The sequence below is a fragment of the Cinclus cinclus genome, chromosome 1, assembly GCF_963662255.1.
Source record: "Cinclus cinclus chromosome 1, bCinCin1.1, whole genome shotgun sequence".
Taxonomy (NCBI): domain Eukaryota; kingdom Metazoa; phylum Chordata; class Aves; order Passeriformes; family Cinclidae; genus Cinclus; species Cinclus cinclus.
The window spans coordinates 55,432,776-55,448,576 of record NC_085046.1 but is presented as its reverse complement, the minus strand read 5'-3'; the positions used below and the strand labels follow the sequence as shown (position 1 = coordinate 55,448,576).

At 35.7% G+C, this 15,801-nt stretch overlaps 1 protein-coding gene across 5 annotated transcripts in view; it reads right to left on the bottom strand.

Annotated features, from left to right (window-relative positions):
* Positions 1 to 723: 723 nt before the first annotated feature.
* Positions 724 to 15,801, bottom strand: part of VPS41 (VPS41 subunit of HOPS complex) — a 113,346-nt gene continuing 98,268 nt past the window's right edge. For 2 of the 5 annotated variants that reach the window (XM_062498173.1, XM_062498145.1), the window contains 7 exons: positions 15,244 to 15,298; positions 14,118 to 14,258; positions 12,552 to 12,688; positions 5,357 to 5,456; positions 4,538 to 4,582; positions 3,020 to 3,099; positions 724 to 1,453 (listed from right to left, as the gene is read on the bottom strand). In XM_062498173.1, the coding sequence (XP_062354157.1) occupies positions 1,373 to 1,453; positions 3,020 to 3,099; positions 4,538 to 4,582; positions 5,357 to 5,456; positions 12,552 to 12,688; positions 14,118 to 14,258; positions 15,244 to 15,298 (639 nt within the window). In that variant the 3' untranslated portion in view covers positions 724 to 1,372. The remainder of the gene's footprint in view (positions 1,454 to 3,019; positions 3,100 to 4,537; positions 4,583 to 5,356; positions 5,457 to 12,551; positions 12,689 to 14,117; positions 14,259 to 15,243; positions 15,299 to 15,801) is intronic. The other 3 variants (XM_062498154.1, XR_009933420.1, XR_009933419.1) reach the window with 3 other exon arrangements.

Genomic DNA, 15,801 nt, shown 5'->3' with positions numbered 1-15,801 from the left:
ACTTGCATAATGCAAAGAATATGCTGGGTATAATGCAGTATGGTTGCTAATGATGGCAGACTAGCAAACTGAGTCACAAAATGCTCAAATGCTTTAGGGAATTTAAGGCCAAGCTGAAGTAAAAAAATATACCTTCTTGAAATTACCATGTAATTCTAAGCTACAGGACACTTTTCCGTATACATGTATAGAAGTAATTTGACTTTTTCCTCCTGTAAGATGACAGCTTATTGCCTTCTTAGGATATAACATAGAAAAGCTGCTTAAAGCTACTGAAGAAGGTGGCTAAAAGTATTTAAACTTTTACAGCCATGGCATGCAGTAACTCAAACATCATGGTGAAACAAACCTTGAGCTCACTGTAACATTTAATTTAGTAGGAATCAAAGCAGTGTAGTGAAGAATTCCTGATCAGTGTAGTGAAGAATTGATAAATGGAACAACATACCTGAGAATGTGTACTAGCTGCTGAAAATGAACAGCTGCAAAGCCAGGCACTAATTCTTATGGGTGAAGTTTGATGTATGCAGACTACGCTCTGCACTACAAACTTCCTACCCTTCTGTAATTCCACCTACTCTATGTTCATTACTAATTTGCACCATTTTTATTTTTTCCTCAGTTGTCTGATTAAAACAACAGATTACTATGCTTTTGAGAGGTCTATTCTTTTAATGATTATTTTGTCTATGTAATCATGCAGAGTAAATCCTAGCATTTCTGAACACAAAAAATTTTATTCCAGTATTATACAGATCTGCACAGTCGACAACAAAAAAAACATTTTTCAGATTGCTACACCAATTGCCCAGAGAATTTTAAAAGAGTATTATGAATATACATAAACTAGAAATCCAAGTTTCCACAGTAGAAATTATTTTAAGGTATACTTACATGGGAATAAGGTACAGAAGAAGGTATTGTACTAGAGGTACTGTATTTTCCAGTTTAACAGATAGACTGCAGTATATCCCTATATCTTGTGAGCTAAATTCACATTTTTCTTTACAATATCCAACCATAAGCCTGATGTGGTTCCAAACTGTATAGCACATTAACTGATAGCAAACACAAATGTCTAAATCGCGTGGGTTTTTTCTTCCCATTTTATTTTTTTTCTGTTCCAGAATGAAGTAACGAGCTGAGCAAAGGAACCATGTCATATGAATTGCATAACAAAGACTTACCAGAGAAATATTTTCACATTTTCTCATTACCCAAAAATATTTAATAAACAGGATAAATACAGGAACCGCTTTTAAATCACAATCAAAATTATATACAGAAATGAGGTCTAATGGAAAAATACAGCGGCTTTGCATGGTCCTAACAGATTTGGCGTCACTGACTGATGTGGAGAACTAGGCCACTGCTATTTCTTCATCTCCAGGACTGCACTTCCTGGCCCCCGGTGTTTGGCACTGCATATATTGCAGAACTGGACAGAAGATACCTAAATCAAAAAAGAAAACAGGAGTCTCTTGGAGAAATGTAGCTACATCAGAATGTGTGAAGATGAATGAAAAGTGCTAATGCTCTTCTTAGCATTACTGCTCACAGGCTATTCCCAATCAACCTAGTCATGGATAGGTGAGGGAAGACAATATAGAAAAGCATAGTAAGGCTGGCTGTTCTGCAGTTAGAGGGCAGCACAACTCACCACTCACTCCAAGGGTACTACCACCACCAGCCAGAAGAGTAATATCAAATTTCCTCCACACCAAAAATGAAAATACACAGTGAAAGGCATCACTGATTATCTTCATATATAAAAGATGAGAATAAAGTCACTTGGTCAGCTCCAATAACCACTGGATGCCTTAGTCATAGCTCTGCCTTTGGGTAGTGCTCCACAGATTTCCAACAATTGAGATTAGAGCCCAAATACTGTCATTTGACAAAGATGTGTTTATTGTTACTCTGTTTAGCTCCGTGTGCACTTTGTGAATCCACTATTTTTCTTTCAGTATGTCACCAATAAACAAGTATCAGTAACATGACTTATCACCTAAGGTCACATAATACAATGTAATAGGGGAAATTTGGCTCTGTTACATGAAGACACCCCTGAATTCATACATACTATCTATGAATATATATCAGATAATATAGATGTAACATTTAAAAATCCCACATAACCAGTCAGTCGTCTGCCCCAGAAAACAGAATGCTGGACAAATTTTAGATTATTTCTCACAATAAAATTTGCGGTAAATGTTGAAGAAGTACCTACTAGTTGTTGGGCTTTCTTGTACAAATGATGTAATACATTAAGATTTTCATAACATATTTAAGTATACATACTGTACCATATGGCTACAAGCACTTTGTTTACTTGGAGATGAAGTGATTCACTAAAGCTAGTTTTTCACTATGTATTAATTTTCAGAGACAGAACACAGAACCTTAAAGACTTAAATTTAATTTTCTATGTGATCTCGTTACCATTTAAATGCTTTTGTTCCTAAATTTAAGCCCTGTTATATCTAGAAGTTAATTTTTTGCTTTGTGTTAATTGAACAAACCAACCCCCCAAACAATTTATAAAGAAAAACATGTTTTGAACATAATGATGATTACAAAGATATTTAAATATTCACTCCGAAATGACTGATTTTTGTATTCTAGGTCAGAATCATTTAATATGACTCACTTGAGAAAATACCTTTATTCTTGGCTTGGAGTATATTTAATTAAGGTAAAAGCTGGAATGGAAAAGGATGAATTAAAAAATTAGACAGATTGTATTCCCTGTATGTCTCAGAGCTGCATTACATATTCAGATTGCAGAAGGTGATAAACTACTGTTCAAACAGCAGTGATTTTTTCTACATTGGATGAACTTTAGTTGCAGTATCCTTAAACTCCCTTTCCTTGGTCACATACTACTGTGTGGTATCATCACAAATTATTACTATACAATTCCTCACAGACCCACGCCTTTCTCCACAGCTGTCAGAAGAAAATGTGTCACTTTATCTTTGGCAAAGGTGTCAGACATATTAAGCTAATTCCTTACTGTGTTAGATACAGGTAGGCACTCTCTGTGAAACATGTGTCTGCAGTGGAACACCACCACACTGAAGGACTTGGATGCATCTGGGAAAGGGAAAAATAAATTCATTTCAACAAGGCAATGAAACAAATTATTTAGTGGCTACAGCAATAGATGCCAACATTTTATTATACACAGAGAAACTTCAAGTAACATCTCTCAAACCCATTTCCAAATTATTCTGGCTGATTCATAGAAACTATTAAGAGTGATGGTTTCAAGTAATGCGTGCTAGTGATGAAGTTACAAAACAATTTTTATTCTTTGGCTTAAATGCAGTATACCTTTCCACCAGGAATTTTTCATTTCAATATATGCTACATGCTAAATTTGGGCAGGGAGAAGAGTAAACTACCAGCAAATAATCAGTTGTTTTGAAGAAAAGTCAGAAGAAAAATTCTTGCACTAGTGTGAAGAGAACCAGAACACTGAGCAGTTCTAGACCTTGCACTGCATGCCACTAAAATTTGGCAACAAGCTGCCTAGGTGTATGATGCGGGTTTTCATTCCCTCATAAATATTTAGCCAAATTAGAACCCTAAATACAACATCCACATATCTAAAGAATAACCATCTCCCTTATGACCATCATTTGCATTCTACTTATCTTTTTTTCCTCAGCACATATACTTCAAAGCACTAGCACATTCAACTTTGCCAGATTTTCCCTGTCTGTATATTGCTGCATGTGACCCCAGTATAGTTGTTTTCATTTATTTATTTAATTGAAAAATAGTAGAAACCAGATAAATTGTGATTCTATCTATTAGGCTATTAACACTTAGAACACAAACAAATGTCTGTATATACACTTCATCTTATATATTCTTGCTTTAACAAGTCACGACAGATACTTTCTTAGTAAAACTACTTCTTTTTAAGAGACCCAAAAAGTGCATTGATATTTCTGGACTATAGCTGCCTTGAAGAATGTACATCTCCAAAATAACATCCTGAATTTCTAGTTTCACAACTAAATTTAGAAGGTGTTTTAAAGCTAGTCAGTTTTAAGATTTTCAAATGTGGAACCCTTGACTGAAGCCAAGAACTCTCCACCATTCAGACAAAAAGTACATTCCATAAAATTTTATAATCTACAAGTTGAGTGTGAGTAATACAACAAAGGTGGACAAGATTTGGTGGCAGCATCATAGTTTTGAGGTTCTAATAATCTTTGAGAATACATATGTTGATGGCATTAAAAGTTGCCTTGAATTCCGTGTATTCAAAACAGAAAATAAGGAAGTCAAAGTTGAATATGAAAGAATATCTGGGTTTACTGCAACAAAAAATGTTCAGTTAGACTCTACTCCCATGTCAGAATTCAAAAGCAAACTTTGCTTGGGGATATTAAAATTTATACAGTGATCACCAAGGGAGACTGTGTATTTTTATTAATAAAAGCAAACAGTAGTTCCTTTTAAAATACAATGAAAAAAAAAAACCACCTCTTTTTTTTTTTTCTCTAGAAAAGCATCCTACCTGAAGGAAGTATTGGAGACAGACATGATTCACAGATATTCTCCTCTGAAAAACAAATAGAAAATGAAGCTTTGTTAGCAAACTCCAGGTTTACTTTTTTATAAAGCAGGCATGAACGCACTACTATTACAGAAATGGAGTTTGGTCTTAAAACATTTACTTAAGATGCCTAAAGAAACTATTAAAAATTGAAGAGCAATACTGAAGAAGCATTTATAATAACAACATGATTAATATTTAGATCTGATGATGGTAGAACTGCAGGATTGAGGCTGTTCAGGATCAGTGCTGAAGAGAAAAAAGGCAAACTGGAAAAAGGAGCATGGGGCAGGTGGCTGTTAATTCTGCAGCACTTTGGAGCAGAAGCTCTGGTCCTCTGTCCTGTCAGCTTTTGTCTCTTGCTATTAACACTCAGCTAGTGTGAATTACAGCGCTGCTCACAAGCATCTTTAGCATATTTTCAACTGTTTCTGACAACCTTCTTGTATCTTTTGCTTTGGTTGCAGATTATTACCTTCTGACTGTCCATGCTGGCACTAAACAGCATTTTCACCTTCACAGACAAACTACAGGACACAATAGATTACTGGCTATACAGAGACTGATCAAGTGAAACAGCTGCATGCTGGGTCTTGTAGTTTTTGAGATACAAGCAGTTCCTTTGCAAAGGGAAAAAGCATCTGGTATCCTCCTACACTCTCCAGATAGGGTAAAAAATGTAGGCTTTTGGGCAGCTTCCAAAGCAGACAGTCAGGGACTATATAAACCAAGCAATAGTCTTTAAAACCTTGAAAGTCATCATGTTTCCTCTGTACCCACCATCCACTAGAACACCTTTCATCTGAGTTCGATGCATTTTCTTCAATAAAGAAAGAGAATCGGCAACGAGTATCTTTTTGCAGCCCTCTCGGAGCAAGATCTGTTGGTGCAAAGAACATAAAATACAGTGGTTGTTGAACAGATGGGCATTTCAACTATCTTGACAAGTCACCACTGTGTTTCTGCTGCCAAAGTGAGTGCAAGGAATGTTTAAAACTTTTCAAGGTATTATAAAGAAGGCAAAGGAGGAACCTTTTGTTGCCATCATCTCTACTTAAATGAAAAGTATACAATAAAAAACCAAAAGATCAGAAAACAAAAACAAAGATTAAGAAATAAAATTCCTTACAAAGATACTATTATCATAAATTATGAACACCTTTCTATGAGATGCTGTTAACAAATTATAACACAAAGGAATTTTTACAGTGCCCCTCAAAATTAATTTCCAAACCATTTCAAAACTTCTTCCTGTATCTTTCCTGTCTTCTTCAGAAAAGATATTTGGTAAACATAAAACCTTATAAACACTAATTAAAAATATATTTTGTTCAACCATATATCCTGCTGAGGTATCATTTAATAAGCAATAATACATGTCAATGCAACTAATCAAAGGTCCCTAGTTCATTCCTCTTTAGCAAAAGTCTCAGCTCCCTTTTGACTTATTTGATATTTTTCATTAGACTGATATGTCATTGCCTGAAATGATTTTGAAACAAAGAAGAAGCAAGGGAATAAAAATTATACAGAGCCTTAATTCACAATACTTAATGGAGCAAGTTTGGAAAGATGACAAACCCAAGTAAGTATTTTGGAATTCTTTCTTCCTTCTCCCAAACTGATGTTTGAAAATTTGTTTTCCAAGACAACAATTCCTTTGAAAAGGGCTTTCCAAAGATACTCACAGCCAATTATAATGTGACCAACCCTACTAAAACAGAGGTATAAAGAAGCAATGTTCATTCTCTTCTTCTGATCATTTGTATTACAAAAGGGCATTCTAAAATAGTGGAGGACACAACTAATGCAAATACCTAAGAAGAAATACAATAACAGATTTTACAGCCACGTGGACACTGTTCAAAACTCTACCTTTTCACATACACATTCTGAAGTAATAAAGACACACTGCTAAGAATGATACACAGATAAGACTGCAAATCTGAAGTACATTTAAAAAATTAACAGTAACACCATGAGCATTTCAAATCAGGCATATGAATAGGTGAATGACACTGCTATAGTATTAGAGACATTGAGCTATAAAACATTTCAGAGCACCAGCAACTGTATGCAGATCTACCAGACACACACTTGGAAAATTAATCATTTTAATCTGTTGATAATCTCAGGAACAATCTGGCTATGTCTTTCACTTGCCAACTTTATCCAAAGGCAACAAAGGCTAAAATTTTGTTCTAAATAAAGAAAAATGTTGCTAGGTTTGAAAAGAAATACAAGAAACTTTTAGCAAGGACAACTGAATGAGACTGTGTTTCAGAAAGCGTGCTTACCTGATTCAAACTATTCTCAATCAACAAATTCTATTTCAAAAATAAGTACACAACTTGGAGGGGATGAGGTCTTGGCTGTCTACTAGAATCTCTGCTACGTGTACTTAGTATAGACAGATGAAACCTCCCTATGTTGAAGTAAAAGGAGTAAAACAAGAATAGAGTCATAGAATATCCTGATCTACGAGGGACCTGCAAGGATTGTCAAGTCTAGCTCCTGGCCCTGCAGAGGACAGCACCAAGAATCACACCATGTGCCTCTGAACATTGTCCAAATGTTTCTTGAACTCTTGACAACACTGGTGCTGTGACCATGTTAAATACAAGAAACAGAAAAAGATACAATAAATAGGAAGATGGAAGTGTGTCCTAGCACTTTTTAATTAAAATACAGTGTGACAACAGAAAAAAGAACATTAAAAAGAAAGAAAAATAAAGAGTTATCAGTAGGTCACTGGAAAAACCTCAATAACTGTTTGGTTATTATTGTTGCCTTAAAACCCAGGAGTAACAGAAGTACCCATGAAAACACGTATTTTAATAAATATTCACTTCCTTCCATTATATAAACAGCACTTAGATCTTTCCATACACATTTAAGGACTGCCAGACCTTATTTTGCTAGAAATGGAATACAGTAGGCAGCAATTATTATGTAAAAGTAAAAATCAAAATGCAGAATGTCAAATGTCTATTCTCCATGTAAAAAATCTCAACACTTCTGTAGAAATTGCTTTGAAGATCTCAAAAATTGATAATTTAAGAGTTACAGAAAGCAAAGGAAGGGGAATTTGGAGTCAAGAGAAAGGGAGTTTCATTAAAAAGGGGTAAAAATAGGTAACTATGCACCCTAAGGTTAAGTTGAACTAGTTAAAACTGTCATTGGGCATAAACTGTGATGAAACCACTTTTGAAGAAGAAACAGAACTGAGGATGAAACTCGATTTTATTTATCCTTTAAAGCATGTAATTGAGCCCAAGCAGGACAGCATCATGCACCTACAGAAAGAAGTTTTAGGCAGAAATAATGCCTTTGATGAAATTAATGAACACTGCTAAAATCAAAACAATTATTGCAAAAAAAGAGTTTGTTTTCTGGCTGTATTAGGGAAGATATTAGGCATAAACCATTCCATTTGATTAAAATAGTCTTGATTTACAAATGCCTAACATTATCTTTAAAGAAAAGCACTGCAGTATGCAGTTAATTTGAAAGGGTATACTCTAAACTCTGGGAATAAATTCAGGCCTTGATTCAGCTTAAACCACAAACAAGTCCAAGTTTCTCAAGGCCAGTTAAACAAATTATTTCAAATAGCATCACTACCACAATTAAAACCACATTATTTTTAGTCTTTACCGCCAAAAGGCACATGTTCCCCTATCCAAGCTGCCACCTGCCCTCTAGTGCCTCCAAGGTGTCTGAACAGCATTTTTAGTTACGTTTGGGAGCATAACATAACAATTTTTCCAGGTGTCGTTTCAAGCAGCATTCATTGGATTATCATTGGGTTCTGCTAGTTCATAAACTCTGCAGTGAATGTATAGATGTGAGTTCTGTTAATGGATCAATGTCCTTTACCCATCAGAGTTACTGCAGGTTCAATTACAAACTAGTAAGTCAGTGTTTGAGTAAAAATGGCTAATCCACAAAATCTGTAAGTACTACATCTAAACAAATTGCTTCTGTATTTTAAAGCCAGGGGGAAAGGAGTTGCAGAATACCAACATATTTCAAGGATTTATTCTAACAAATGACATAGAAAGGGTAAAAAATGAAGCATTTCTTTTTAAAAGAAGTGAGGTATTTAAACTTCTTCCAATACCACCAGCATTTCCTACCTTTCATTCAGATACAAACCAAAGCTGAAAAGACACCTCTTTTAAATATTTGGAAAGCATAACAGGCTTATAATTAACTCACAAGTCTACAAATAAGGAGATTTTACTACCAGCCTTCTTTGGGAGATGTGTGATACATTGCTTTAGAAACCTGGAGAATGATGATTTATATATGCTTTACTAAAACACTAGGAATGTGTAATTTATAATAAGTAAGCAGGTTTCTCTTTAAGCCAACATGTCTAATTTATCTATAAATTCATGACAGCAACAAAGCAGATTTCAGTAGCAGTAGAATAGCTTTAGACTACACTTAATTTGATAAATGCTCCTATTAAAATTCAAAGAACTATAACTTTGTCATTGTTTCTGTGTCTCTATAAATTTGTTATTTGTGAATGTTACAGTGTATAAAAACTAAAATCAGCATTATTTTAGCAGTAAATAACCTTTCATCAATCAAACAGTGTCATTTGATTATGTACTATGGTATTAATACATTAACTCAAATGATGACCAAGACAAAACACCAAAATAAATTATATTCAGGGGTAAGAAAAACAAACAAAAAAAAATCACTTCAAGGTTTAATCCTAATTAAAAAAACCCACTTAAATATCTCCCTGCTTAGTGGAATAGTTAGGACTGTGCTTGGTTTTAAACTCATGGCAGAACTGCATTTCCTGAAGTTGGAAAATATAAATGGGTGTTCTGTAAGGCAGGTTAAAAGATCCCTAGTTCTAAAGCAGAGCTGTAATGTCAGAGAAAAAGGAAATTAGTAGTACTTACTTGAAAGAGTAGCCTAAGAAAAAAGTCATACATGATCTGTTTTATTTTTGCCTAAAACAATATCAAATTCTGTTTCAGAGCTGTGCTTGGTTGGTTGGTAGTGATCAGATTTCAGAAGTTAACCACAAAGCTGAGGTGATGTTAGAGTAGCATACAGAACAGTGGCAGCACTTCATCTAGTGAGTGGTCATTTTTTAAAGTGAAGCAACCAGTCTGCAATCTGCCAGCATTAATAAAAATTATGCAAGGAAGAGTCCATATTAAAAAAAAATACAATAAAATTTGCCTTAGTAGACTTTTCTGGATTCTCTAATGCATACTGTGAGTCACACATACTTTGGCAGCCTCTCAGTTTGATTTACTTGGGTTTGCTGGGATGTAAGGGACTGTTTTCAAAAAGACAAAGTCTGTCAAAGACACTGCTTTTAACTCCTACCCATATAAGAAAAATTTACTGGTATGGAAACTCAAGAGCATAATAAGAAATTTGCATTTGCATGCTTACATAGGCATAAAACAATCTTATCAGGGCTTGCAAAAGGACCCCACAATTAAACAATATAATGGCACAGCATTAACATCTTTTGGGAAGCCATGATTATGAAAAGACCAGCACAGGTTTTTTGTTGTTAGGCAGTCAAGCAGCAGCTTCTCTTTTCACCTGTGCTCCTCCTTCACAGATCTTAGCACAAGATTCTTTTTGCCTTTGAAAATGAACACAATAAAACTTACATGTGTACAGAGCTTGAGATCCAAAAAGATGAAGACACAGAAAATCCTAGCCAAAGAAATTTGTATTTCTGATGAGTTCAAAATGTCTGGTCTGTTTCATGCTACACATCAGGAGGTTTCTACCAAAAGCCAGAGTTGTGCCAGGCCAGAGTAGAGGCCATGACTTCTCAGCATGAATCCACACAACATGTGTATATGAGGTATGACCAGGCATCATACAAACACACCAAACACAGCTAATGAGGCAGAGCAGGCATGAGCAATAACAGAACTGTCCTCAGCAAGGAGAGGATCCTTAGACATTCACCCAAAGTCCCAGCCATGCCCTGAAGCACACTCTGAATGCAGAAACAGTCCCTCTATAAAACTGGAGCTTGCCAACTGGCTGCTTTGGCGAGTGTGCAAAACCAGCAACAAGATCTCTAAATTTCAATGGAGATAAACCATCTGTTCATAAACAGTGCACTTCACAATGCCAGTATCACTTAAGGAACAGACTTATTTTAAACTATAACTTTTATTTCTCTAATGAAATATTGCCTTTTTTTGGTCTATACTTTTTTCTATCATACAAGCAATCCAAGGAAAAATTACATTAAGCTTCCTAAATTTCTAGTATCCCTATGAAATCTAAATTTTAGCCCTAGAGTTATCCAACTCTACTTCAAAATCAATTAATTTTAAATCCATGAATCATTTCAACGCTAACAGTAAATAATTTTAGATATCATTCTCAAGGTTAAATACATGTTTTTAAGCTAAAAGTAATTCTGTTAAAAGGTATTTGAAGAAATAATTATACTTCCTTCCTCAAAATGTGACCAAATGATGCCATCAGCTTTGTCTGAAGCTATGCAATGTACTCCGCAGATGTGCAAAGCTGAAGCTATGCTTACAGCACTTTCTCAGTCTGCCTGCAAACACAACAAATATTACATTTTGATTTCATGAGAATGCAGGATCAGAAGGATCAGCGGCAGTACTGACAGCAGCAAGATTAACATGCAACTGTTGAAATGCAGGGTATTTAGCTAGTGTCATTTTGGAAGGATACTAGCCCCCCATGAAGTCAAAACCTGAAGTAATGTTACAAAATGCATTGTATGCAAACATGTATCTATTTATCTGGGGAGGTTCCTCGCATATAACAAGTTGGGAGATGAAGAAATATAAAATGCTTCTTTGAAATAGCCAAAATCATAATCTGAAGTTCACATAAAAATAAATAATGCAAAAGCCTTAGAAAGGCTTAAACCCTGCCCTGAGAGGGCAAGATACCAGCTGTGACCTTAATGTTACCATCAAGCCCATCTATGTGCTCAAAACGTTGAAAGACTAATGGGAACAGATGGGGAGCAAATGTTTTGAGGCTCAGAAAATCTGAGTTTCAGCTGCCTACTGAGCTATGTTTTCCTGGACCTTGTGTAGTCACACTGGAGGTATTCAAACTCCTCTGTATCTTTCTTGCAGTAGAGTGATGCTGAACAGCACAACAGAGAATTCAGGTTTGGGACTCCTTCTGTAGTAGGGAGATCTAAAATATGCAATACAATACACTCTGCTGGCTACTTTTAGGGAGCACTGAAAGGTATGCTTTCTTTAATGCTTTAACACTGAAAGGTATGCAGTTCCCACAAGGGACTGCACATAGCTGTATAATTGTGCTGGGATAAGAACTCCCATAATCCAGTGAACAGCCCATTTTTTAAAAAAAATGCATAAACAGCAACATATGCACAGAATATTCTGAGTTGGAAATAGCATTGAGTCCAACTCTTAAGTGAATGGTCCATAATACAGGAATCGAACCCACACCCTTGGCATTATTAGAATCATGCTCTAACCAACTGATGCTGCATCACTGACATTAATTTGATTTTAAAAGTTCATCTTCCTCAGTTAATATGACACTTAACATGTAGGCTCTAACACCTGTTGAACGTTTCAAGGAGGGCATGTTGCATTCAGCCTCCATTCTGCCTCTACATTAATGTGAAACAGAATGAAAATACTGGTCACAAAACTTTCCAGTACTGGACCTTTGAGCAGTGTATAATAGGCTGAATCACTCTAGATGCCCCCAGTTCTACTTACCCACCAGACTTATGACAGTGTGGAAGACATTTAGAAGGGCTAGAAGCCATCAAGAAATCTTGGCAAATTTCCACTTTTTCTGTCATAGTTTTGTATCGGCCCACAGTGTCCACGACCAATGACTGAACAAATCATGATAGCAATTTCTTGTGCTGTTCAGTGACAAAGAGGGCTTGCTGTCTCTCTGAAAACTAATATCCCATGACGAATGCAACATCTACCTGCAAGTTGTAGTCCTGAAGAATTTTCACTAGTGAGTCTCTCAAATTAGGAATCTCCATGCCTTCCTTAATGCGGTGGATCAAAAGAATAGGATCAACGTGGGTTCCAATATTGTTCAACAAACCCGTAATAAAAGCTGTGAAAACCAAGAGGCAAAGAACTTAAGAAAAACAAACCAGCAAAATACCTGATTAAAGGATATATTGGTGGCAAGATACAGGCTTTGGCTTATTCCTTGACAGCTCCCTACTAAGTGAAAACACTAAGTCTCTTTCACAGTCTTTGTACGTTTCTTGCAGCTGTATTTACTTGAATACAAGCCTTTGGGAAAGTGAGAAAGACACAGTTTGGTGATTTACAGAATTTCAAGTGTATTAAGCAAAGTGGTAACTGAGTCTCCAGCACAAACTCACACGTAAATAATGCATTTTGATTCAATAAAAAGAGCACTCAAGCAAATAAAGTGAAAAAAATAACTACTTTATGTAGTAATTCCACATCCAGCTCCAGGGTTTATAAACAAATTTTCAAGCACCTAACCTGATTTCAATGTGTTTCTAAACATTGGTGAGAGTGACACGATAAAGTCTTTTACTTTTTGAAGAGCATCTGGCTAAAGAAACTGTATCATAAATGAACTGAAAGAATTCTGTATGCTTTGAGTCCCTGTTGCTCTGTTACTGACTGTAGCATAACTTTTAGTGATGCATTCAAGTATGGGTAATTTGAGAATGCCATTCTCCTTGAAGGATTAACAGATTCTGGTCACTTATTCCTGTCAAAATTAGCAGCCAAGGGATGAAAAGATACATATTCTGACACTAATTCTACAAGACTCCCAATCCCCCAGAAAAGAGGTCCCAAGAGAGACTTTAAAGTCTTGATTTAAAACCCCAGAAGAGGCTGCGAAATGGAATGTGGAATTATGGAATAAATGGAATCTATGGAATAGATAGTTAAGAAAATTCTGTTTTCTTAGTCATTTAAACTTCTTTGAATCTGCCTCCATGACAACACTGATACTTTTGTTTCTGAGTTCATCTAACCTTTTAACTTGGAGTAGTTATTCATATAATGAATGAAAGGCAAAATGCACTCATTATTACCAATCTTACCTTTGTAACACATAAACAAAATAAATTACTGAGGGGTAGAAAGGTGTAAGCTCTTCATTTTCAGAATCTTGAAGGGAAGCAGTTGTAATAACTTAGTATTACAGTATTCAAAAGCCTCAACAAGCCTGAAGACTGTGTTTTGAGGCTGTCTAAAAATAAAGTCTCATTCTGCTAAACTAAAAACACTGTCCCCTGTCCCCTTGGCATTAAGGACATAATTATGCAGAGCTTACTCAACATTAAGCCTCCAAGTTTTCACTACAGCATACCCTCACACTGCCTTACTGCAAGTTTTTATGCACAGTAGGCCAGCTGTGTTGTGCTTCACAAACCAGAACATCTCCCTGATCATACATAAACGCCTTCTCTAACATGTATGTGAATAATTCTATCCTTTAATTGCAATAGCATTCCACACGTGCAAAGCTTCCCAGAAACTATCCCACTTACGTGGTTTGTCAATAGAATATAATATGAGATCTTCCCAAAGTTCTCCATCATCTTGTTCCTTGGCAAATTCAATAGCTTTATCTACATCATGCAATTCTTCCATTATCATCTTCAGGGCACTGCGGCTATTGCCCATTCTGCCTACAAGGAAAAATAAGAGGTTATAAGTGCTAATTGACCATCAGTGTTCAGTGCTCTTTCAATAAGAATTTTGTGTGAAGTTGACTCAAACTAATTCAACTAAGACCAAACCTAGACTATTCAGACATAGGAATGCAAATCAGTATAATCTGAACAAGTGCTTGGGGCAGTTTGCTGGACTGGGACCTGGAGGATTTCTCAAAGATGTTTTGGGTCATATTTGGGGTTCTGAACTGCAGCAACATCTAACATGAGATGGGGTATGTGTATGTACACAGATGTAAACTGTAATGTGAAATACCAGTTCCAAGAGCCCACATGAGCCCTCTTAATTTGAGAAAGTATAGCACAGCTTACATCCATGACAAAATAAGAGGAAAAAGGAAGAAGTAGCAGAAGTTATGAACTATTCTTTAAATAAATTCATTAGTATGAATCCTACTTTCCACTGAAATGGTCCACAGAATATTCTTACTGAACTAGAGATTGTTTAAAAAATGCTTGCTATTCTGTTCATAACTAATAAGTCTTTCAATGACTCTCAGAGGTAGAATTCTTGGCCAGCTGAAGGAGTTAATTTACAACTAATTTTACAGAAAAAAATATAGAAAGCAATATAAGCATATCTTTCAGCAAAAGATAATACTAAGCCTCTGAGATGCATTCAGAATAAAACATTTGTTCAATTTCTCCTCTCTTTTCAAAAATGGCAGTATTACTCTTCCCTTGGAGATTGCATTAGAAATACCTCCCTGCCCAACTTGCTCCCCATAGCCTCTGCAACACTTCCAGAACCCCAGAAGAACATCAAGTAAAAAACACAGTAACACAGTATATGAAGTTAAGACATCATATCCATCCAGTGCTTTATTTTCTAAATCATGTTATTTGGTTTAGATATAAGACAATATATTTCCACACCATGAACTTTATTACAAGTTCAAAAGTATCATAATTGAGCAGTTATTTATTCTGAGTTACTTACTTAGAAGATAGACTGTCTCTTCTACAAAGTTCCTCTGCTGGCAGATCTCAAGAGCCTTGAATGTAAGGGAAGAGAGGAGAGAAGATAATACAGGAAAAACCATGCAACACAAAATTCTATTGATCACAAATGCTGCAAGAAGAGCGATTTTTCCATGAAGTTACATTTTGACAGGAACATGGACTCCCTTAATAAGCACAGACACAATTAAGAAGAGAAACTCTGGCCTTAATTAAGAAGAGAAACTCGGTGACTTCCACAATTCTCTTTAAAATTCTTCTCTGATACTGAATAAATCTCAGGACAGAACAGGTATTTCAGTCTGGACTATGTCAATCAATGCCTTTAATTCTACTGCAACTTCTTTATTCTGCCTCCAAAAGTTGGTTAATACAAAACATTAAGTTTACCTGCTATCAAGACTTGCTTCCTGTGGGTGGACTTACATGGTCTCTAGTGATGGAAGTCTGCTTTACATTCATTAATAACACAAGGCTGAAAATCTCCTCAGGGTAACCAGAATGGTTACAGGAGAGAGAGTAGCCTCCAAATTCTATA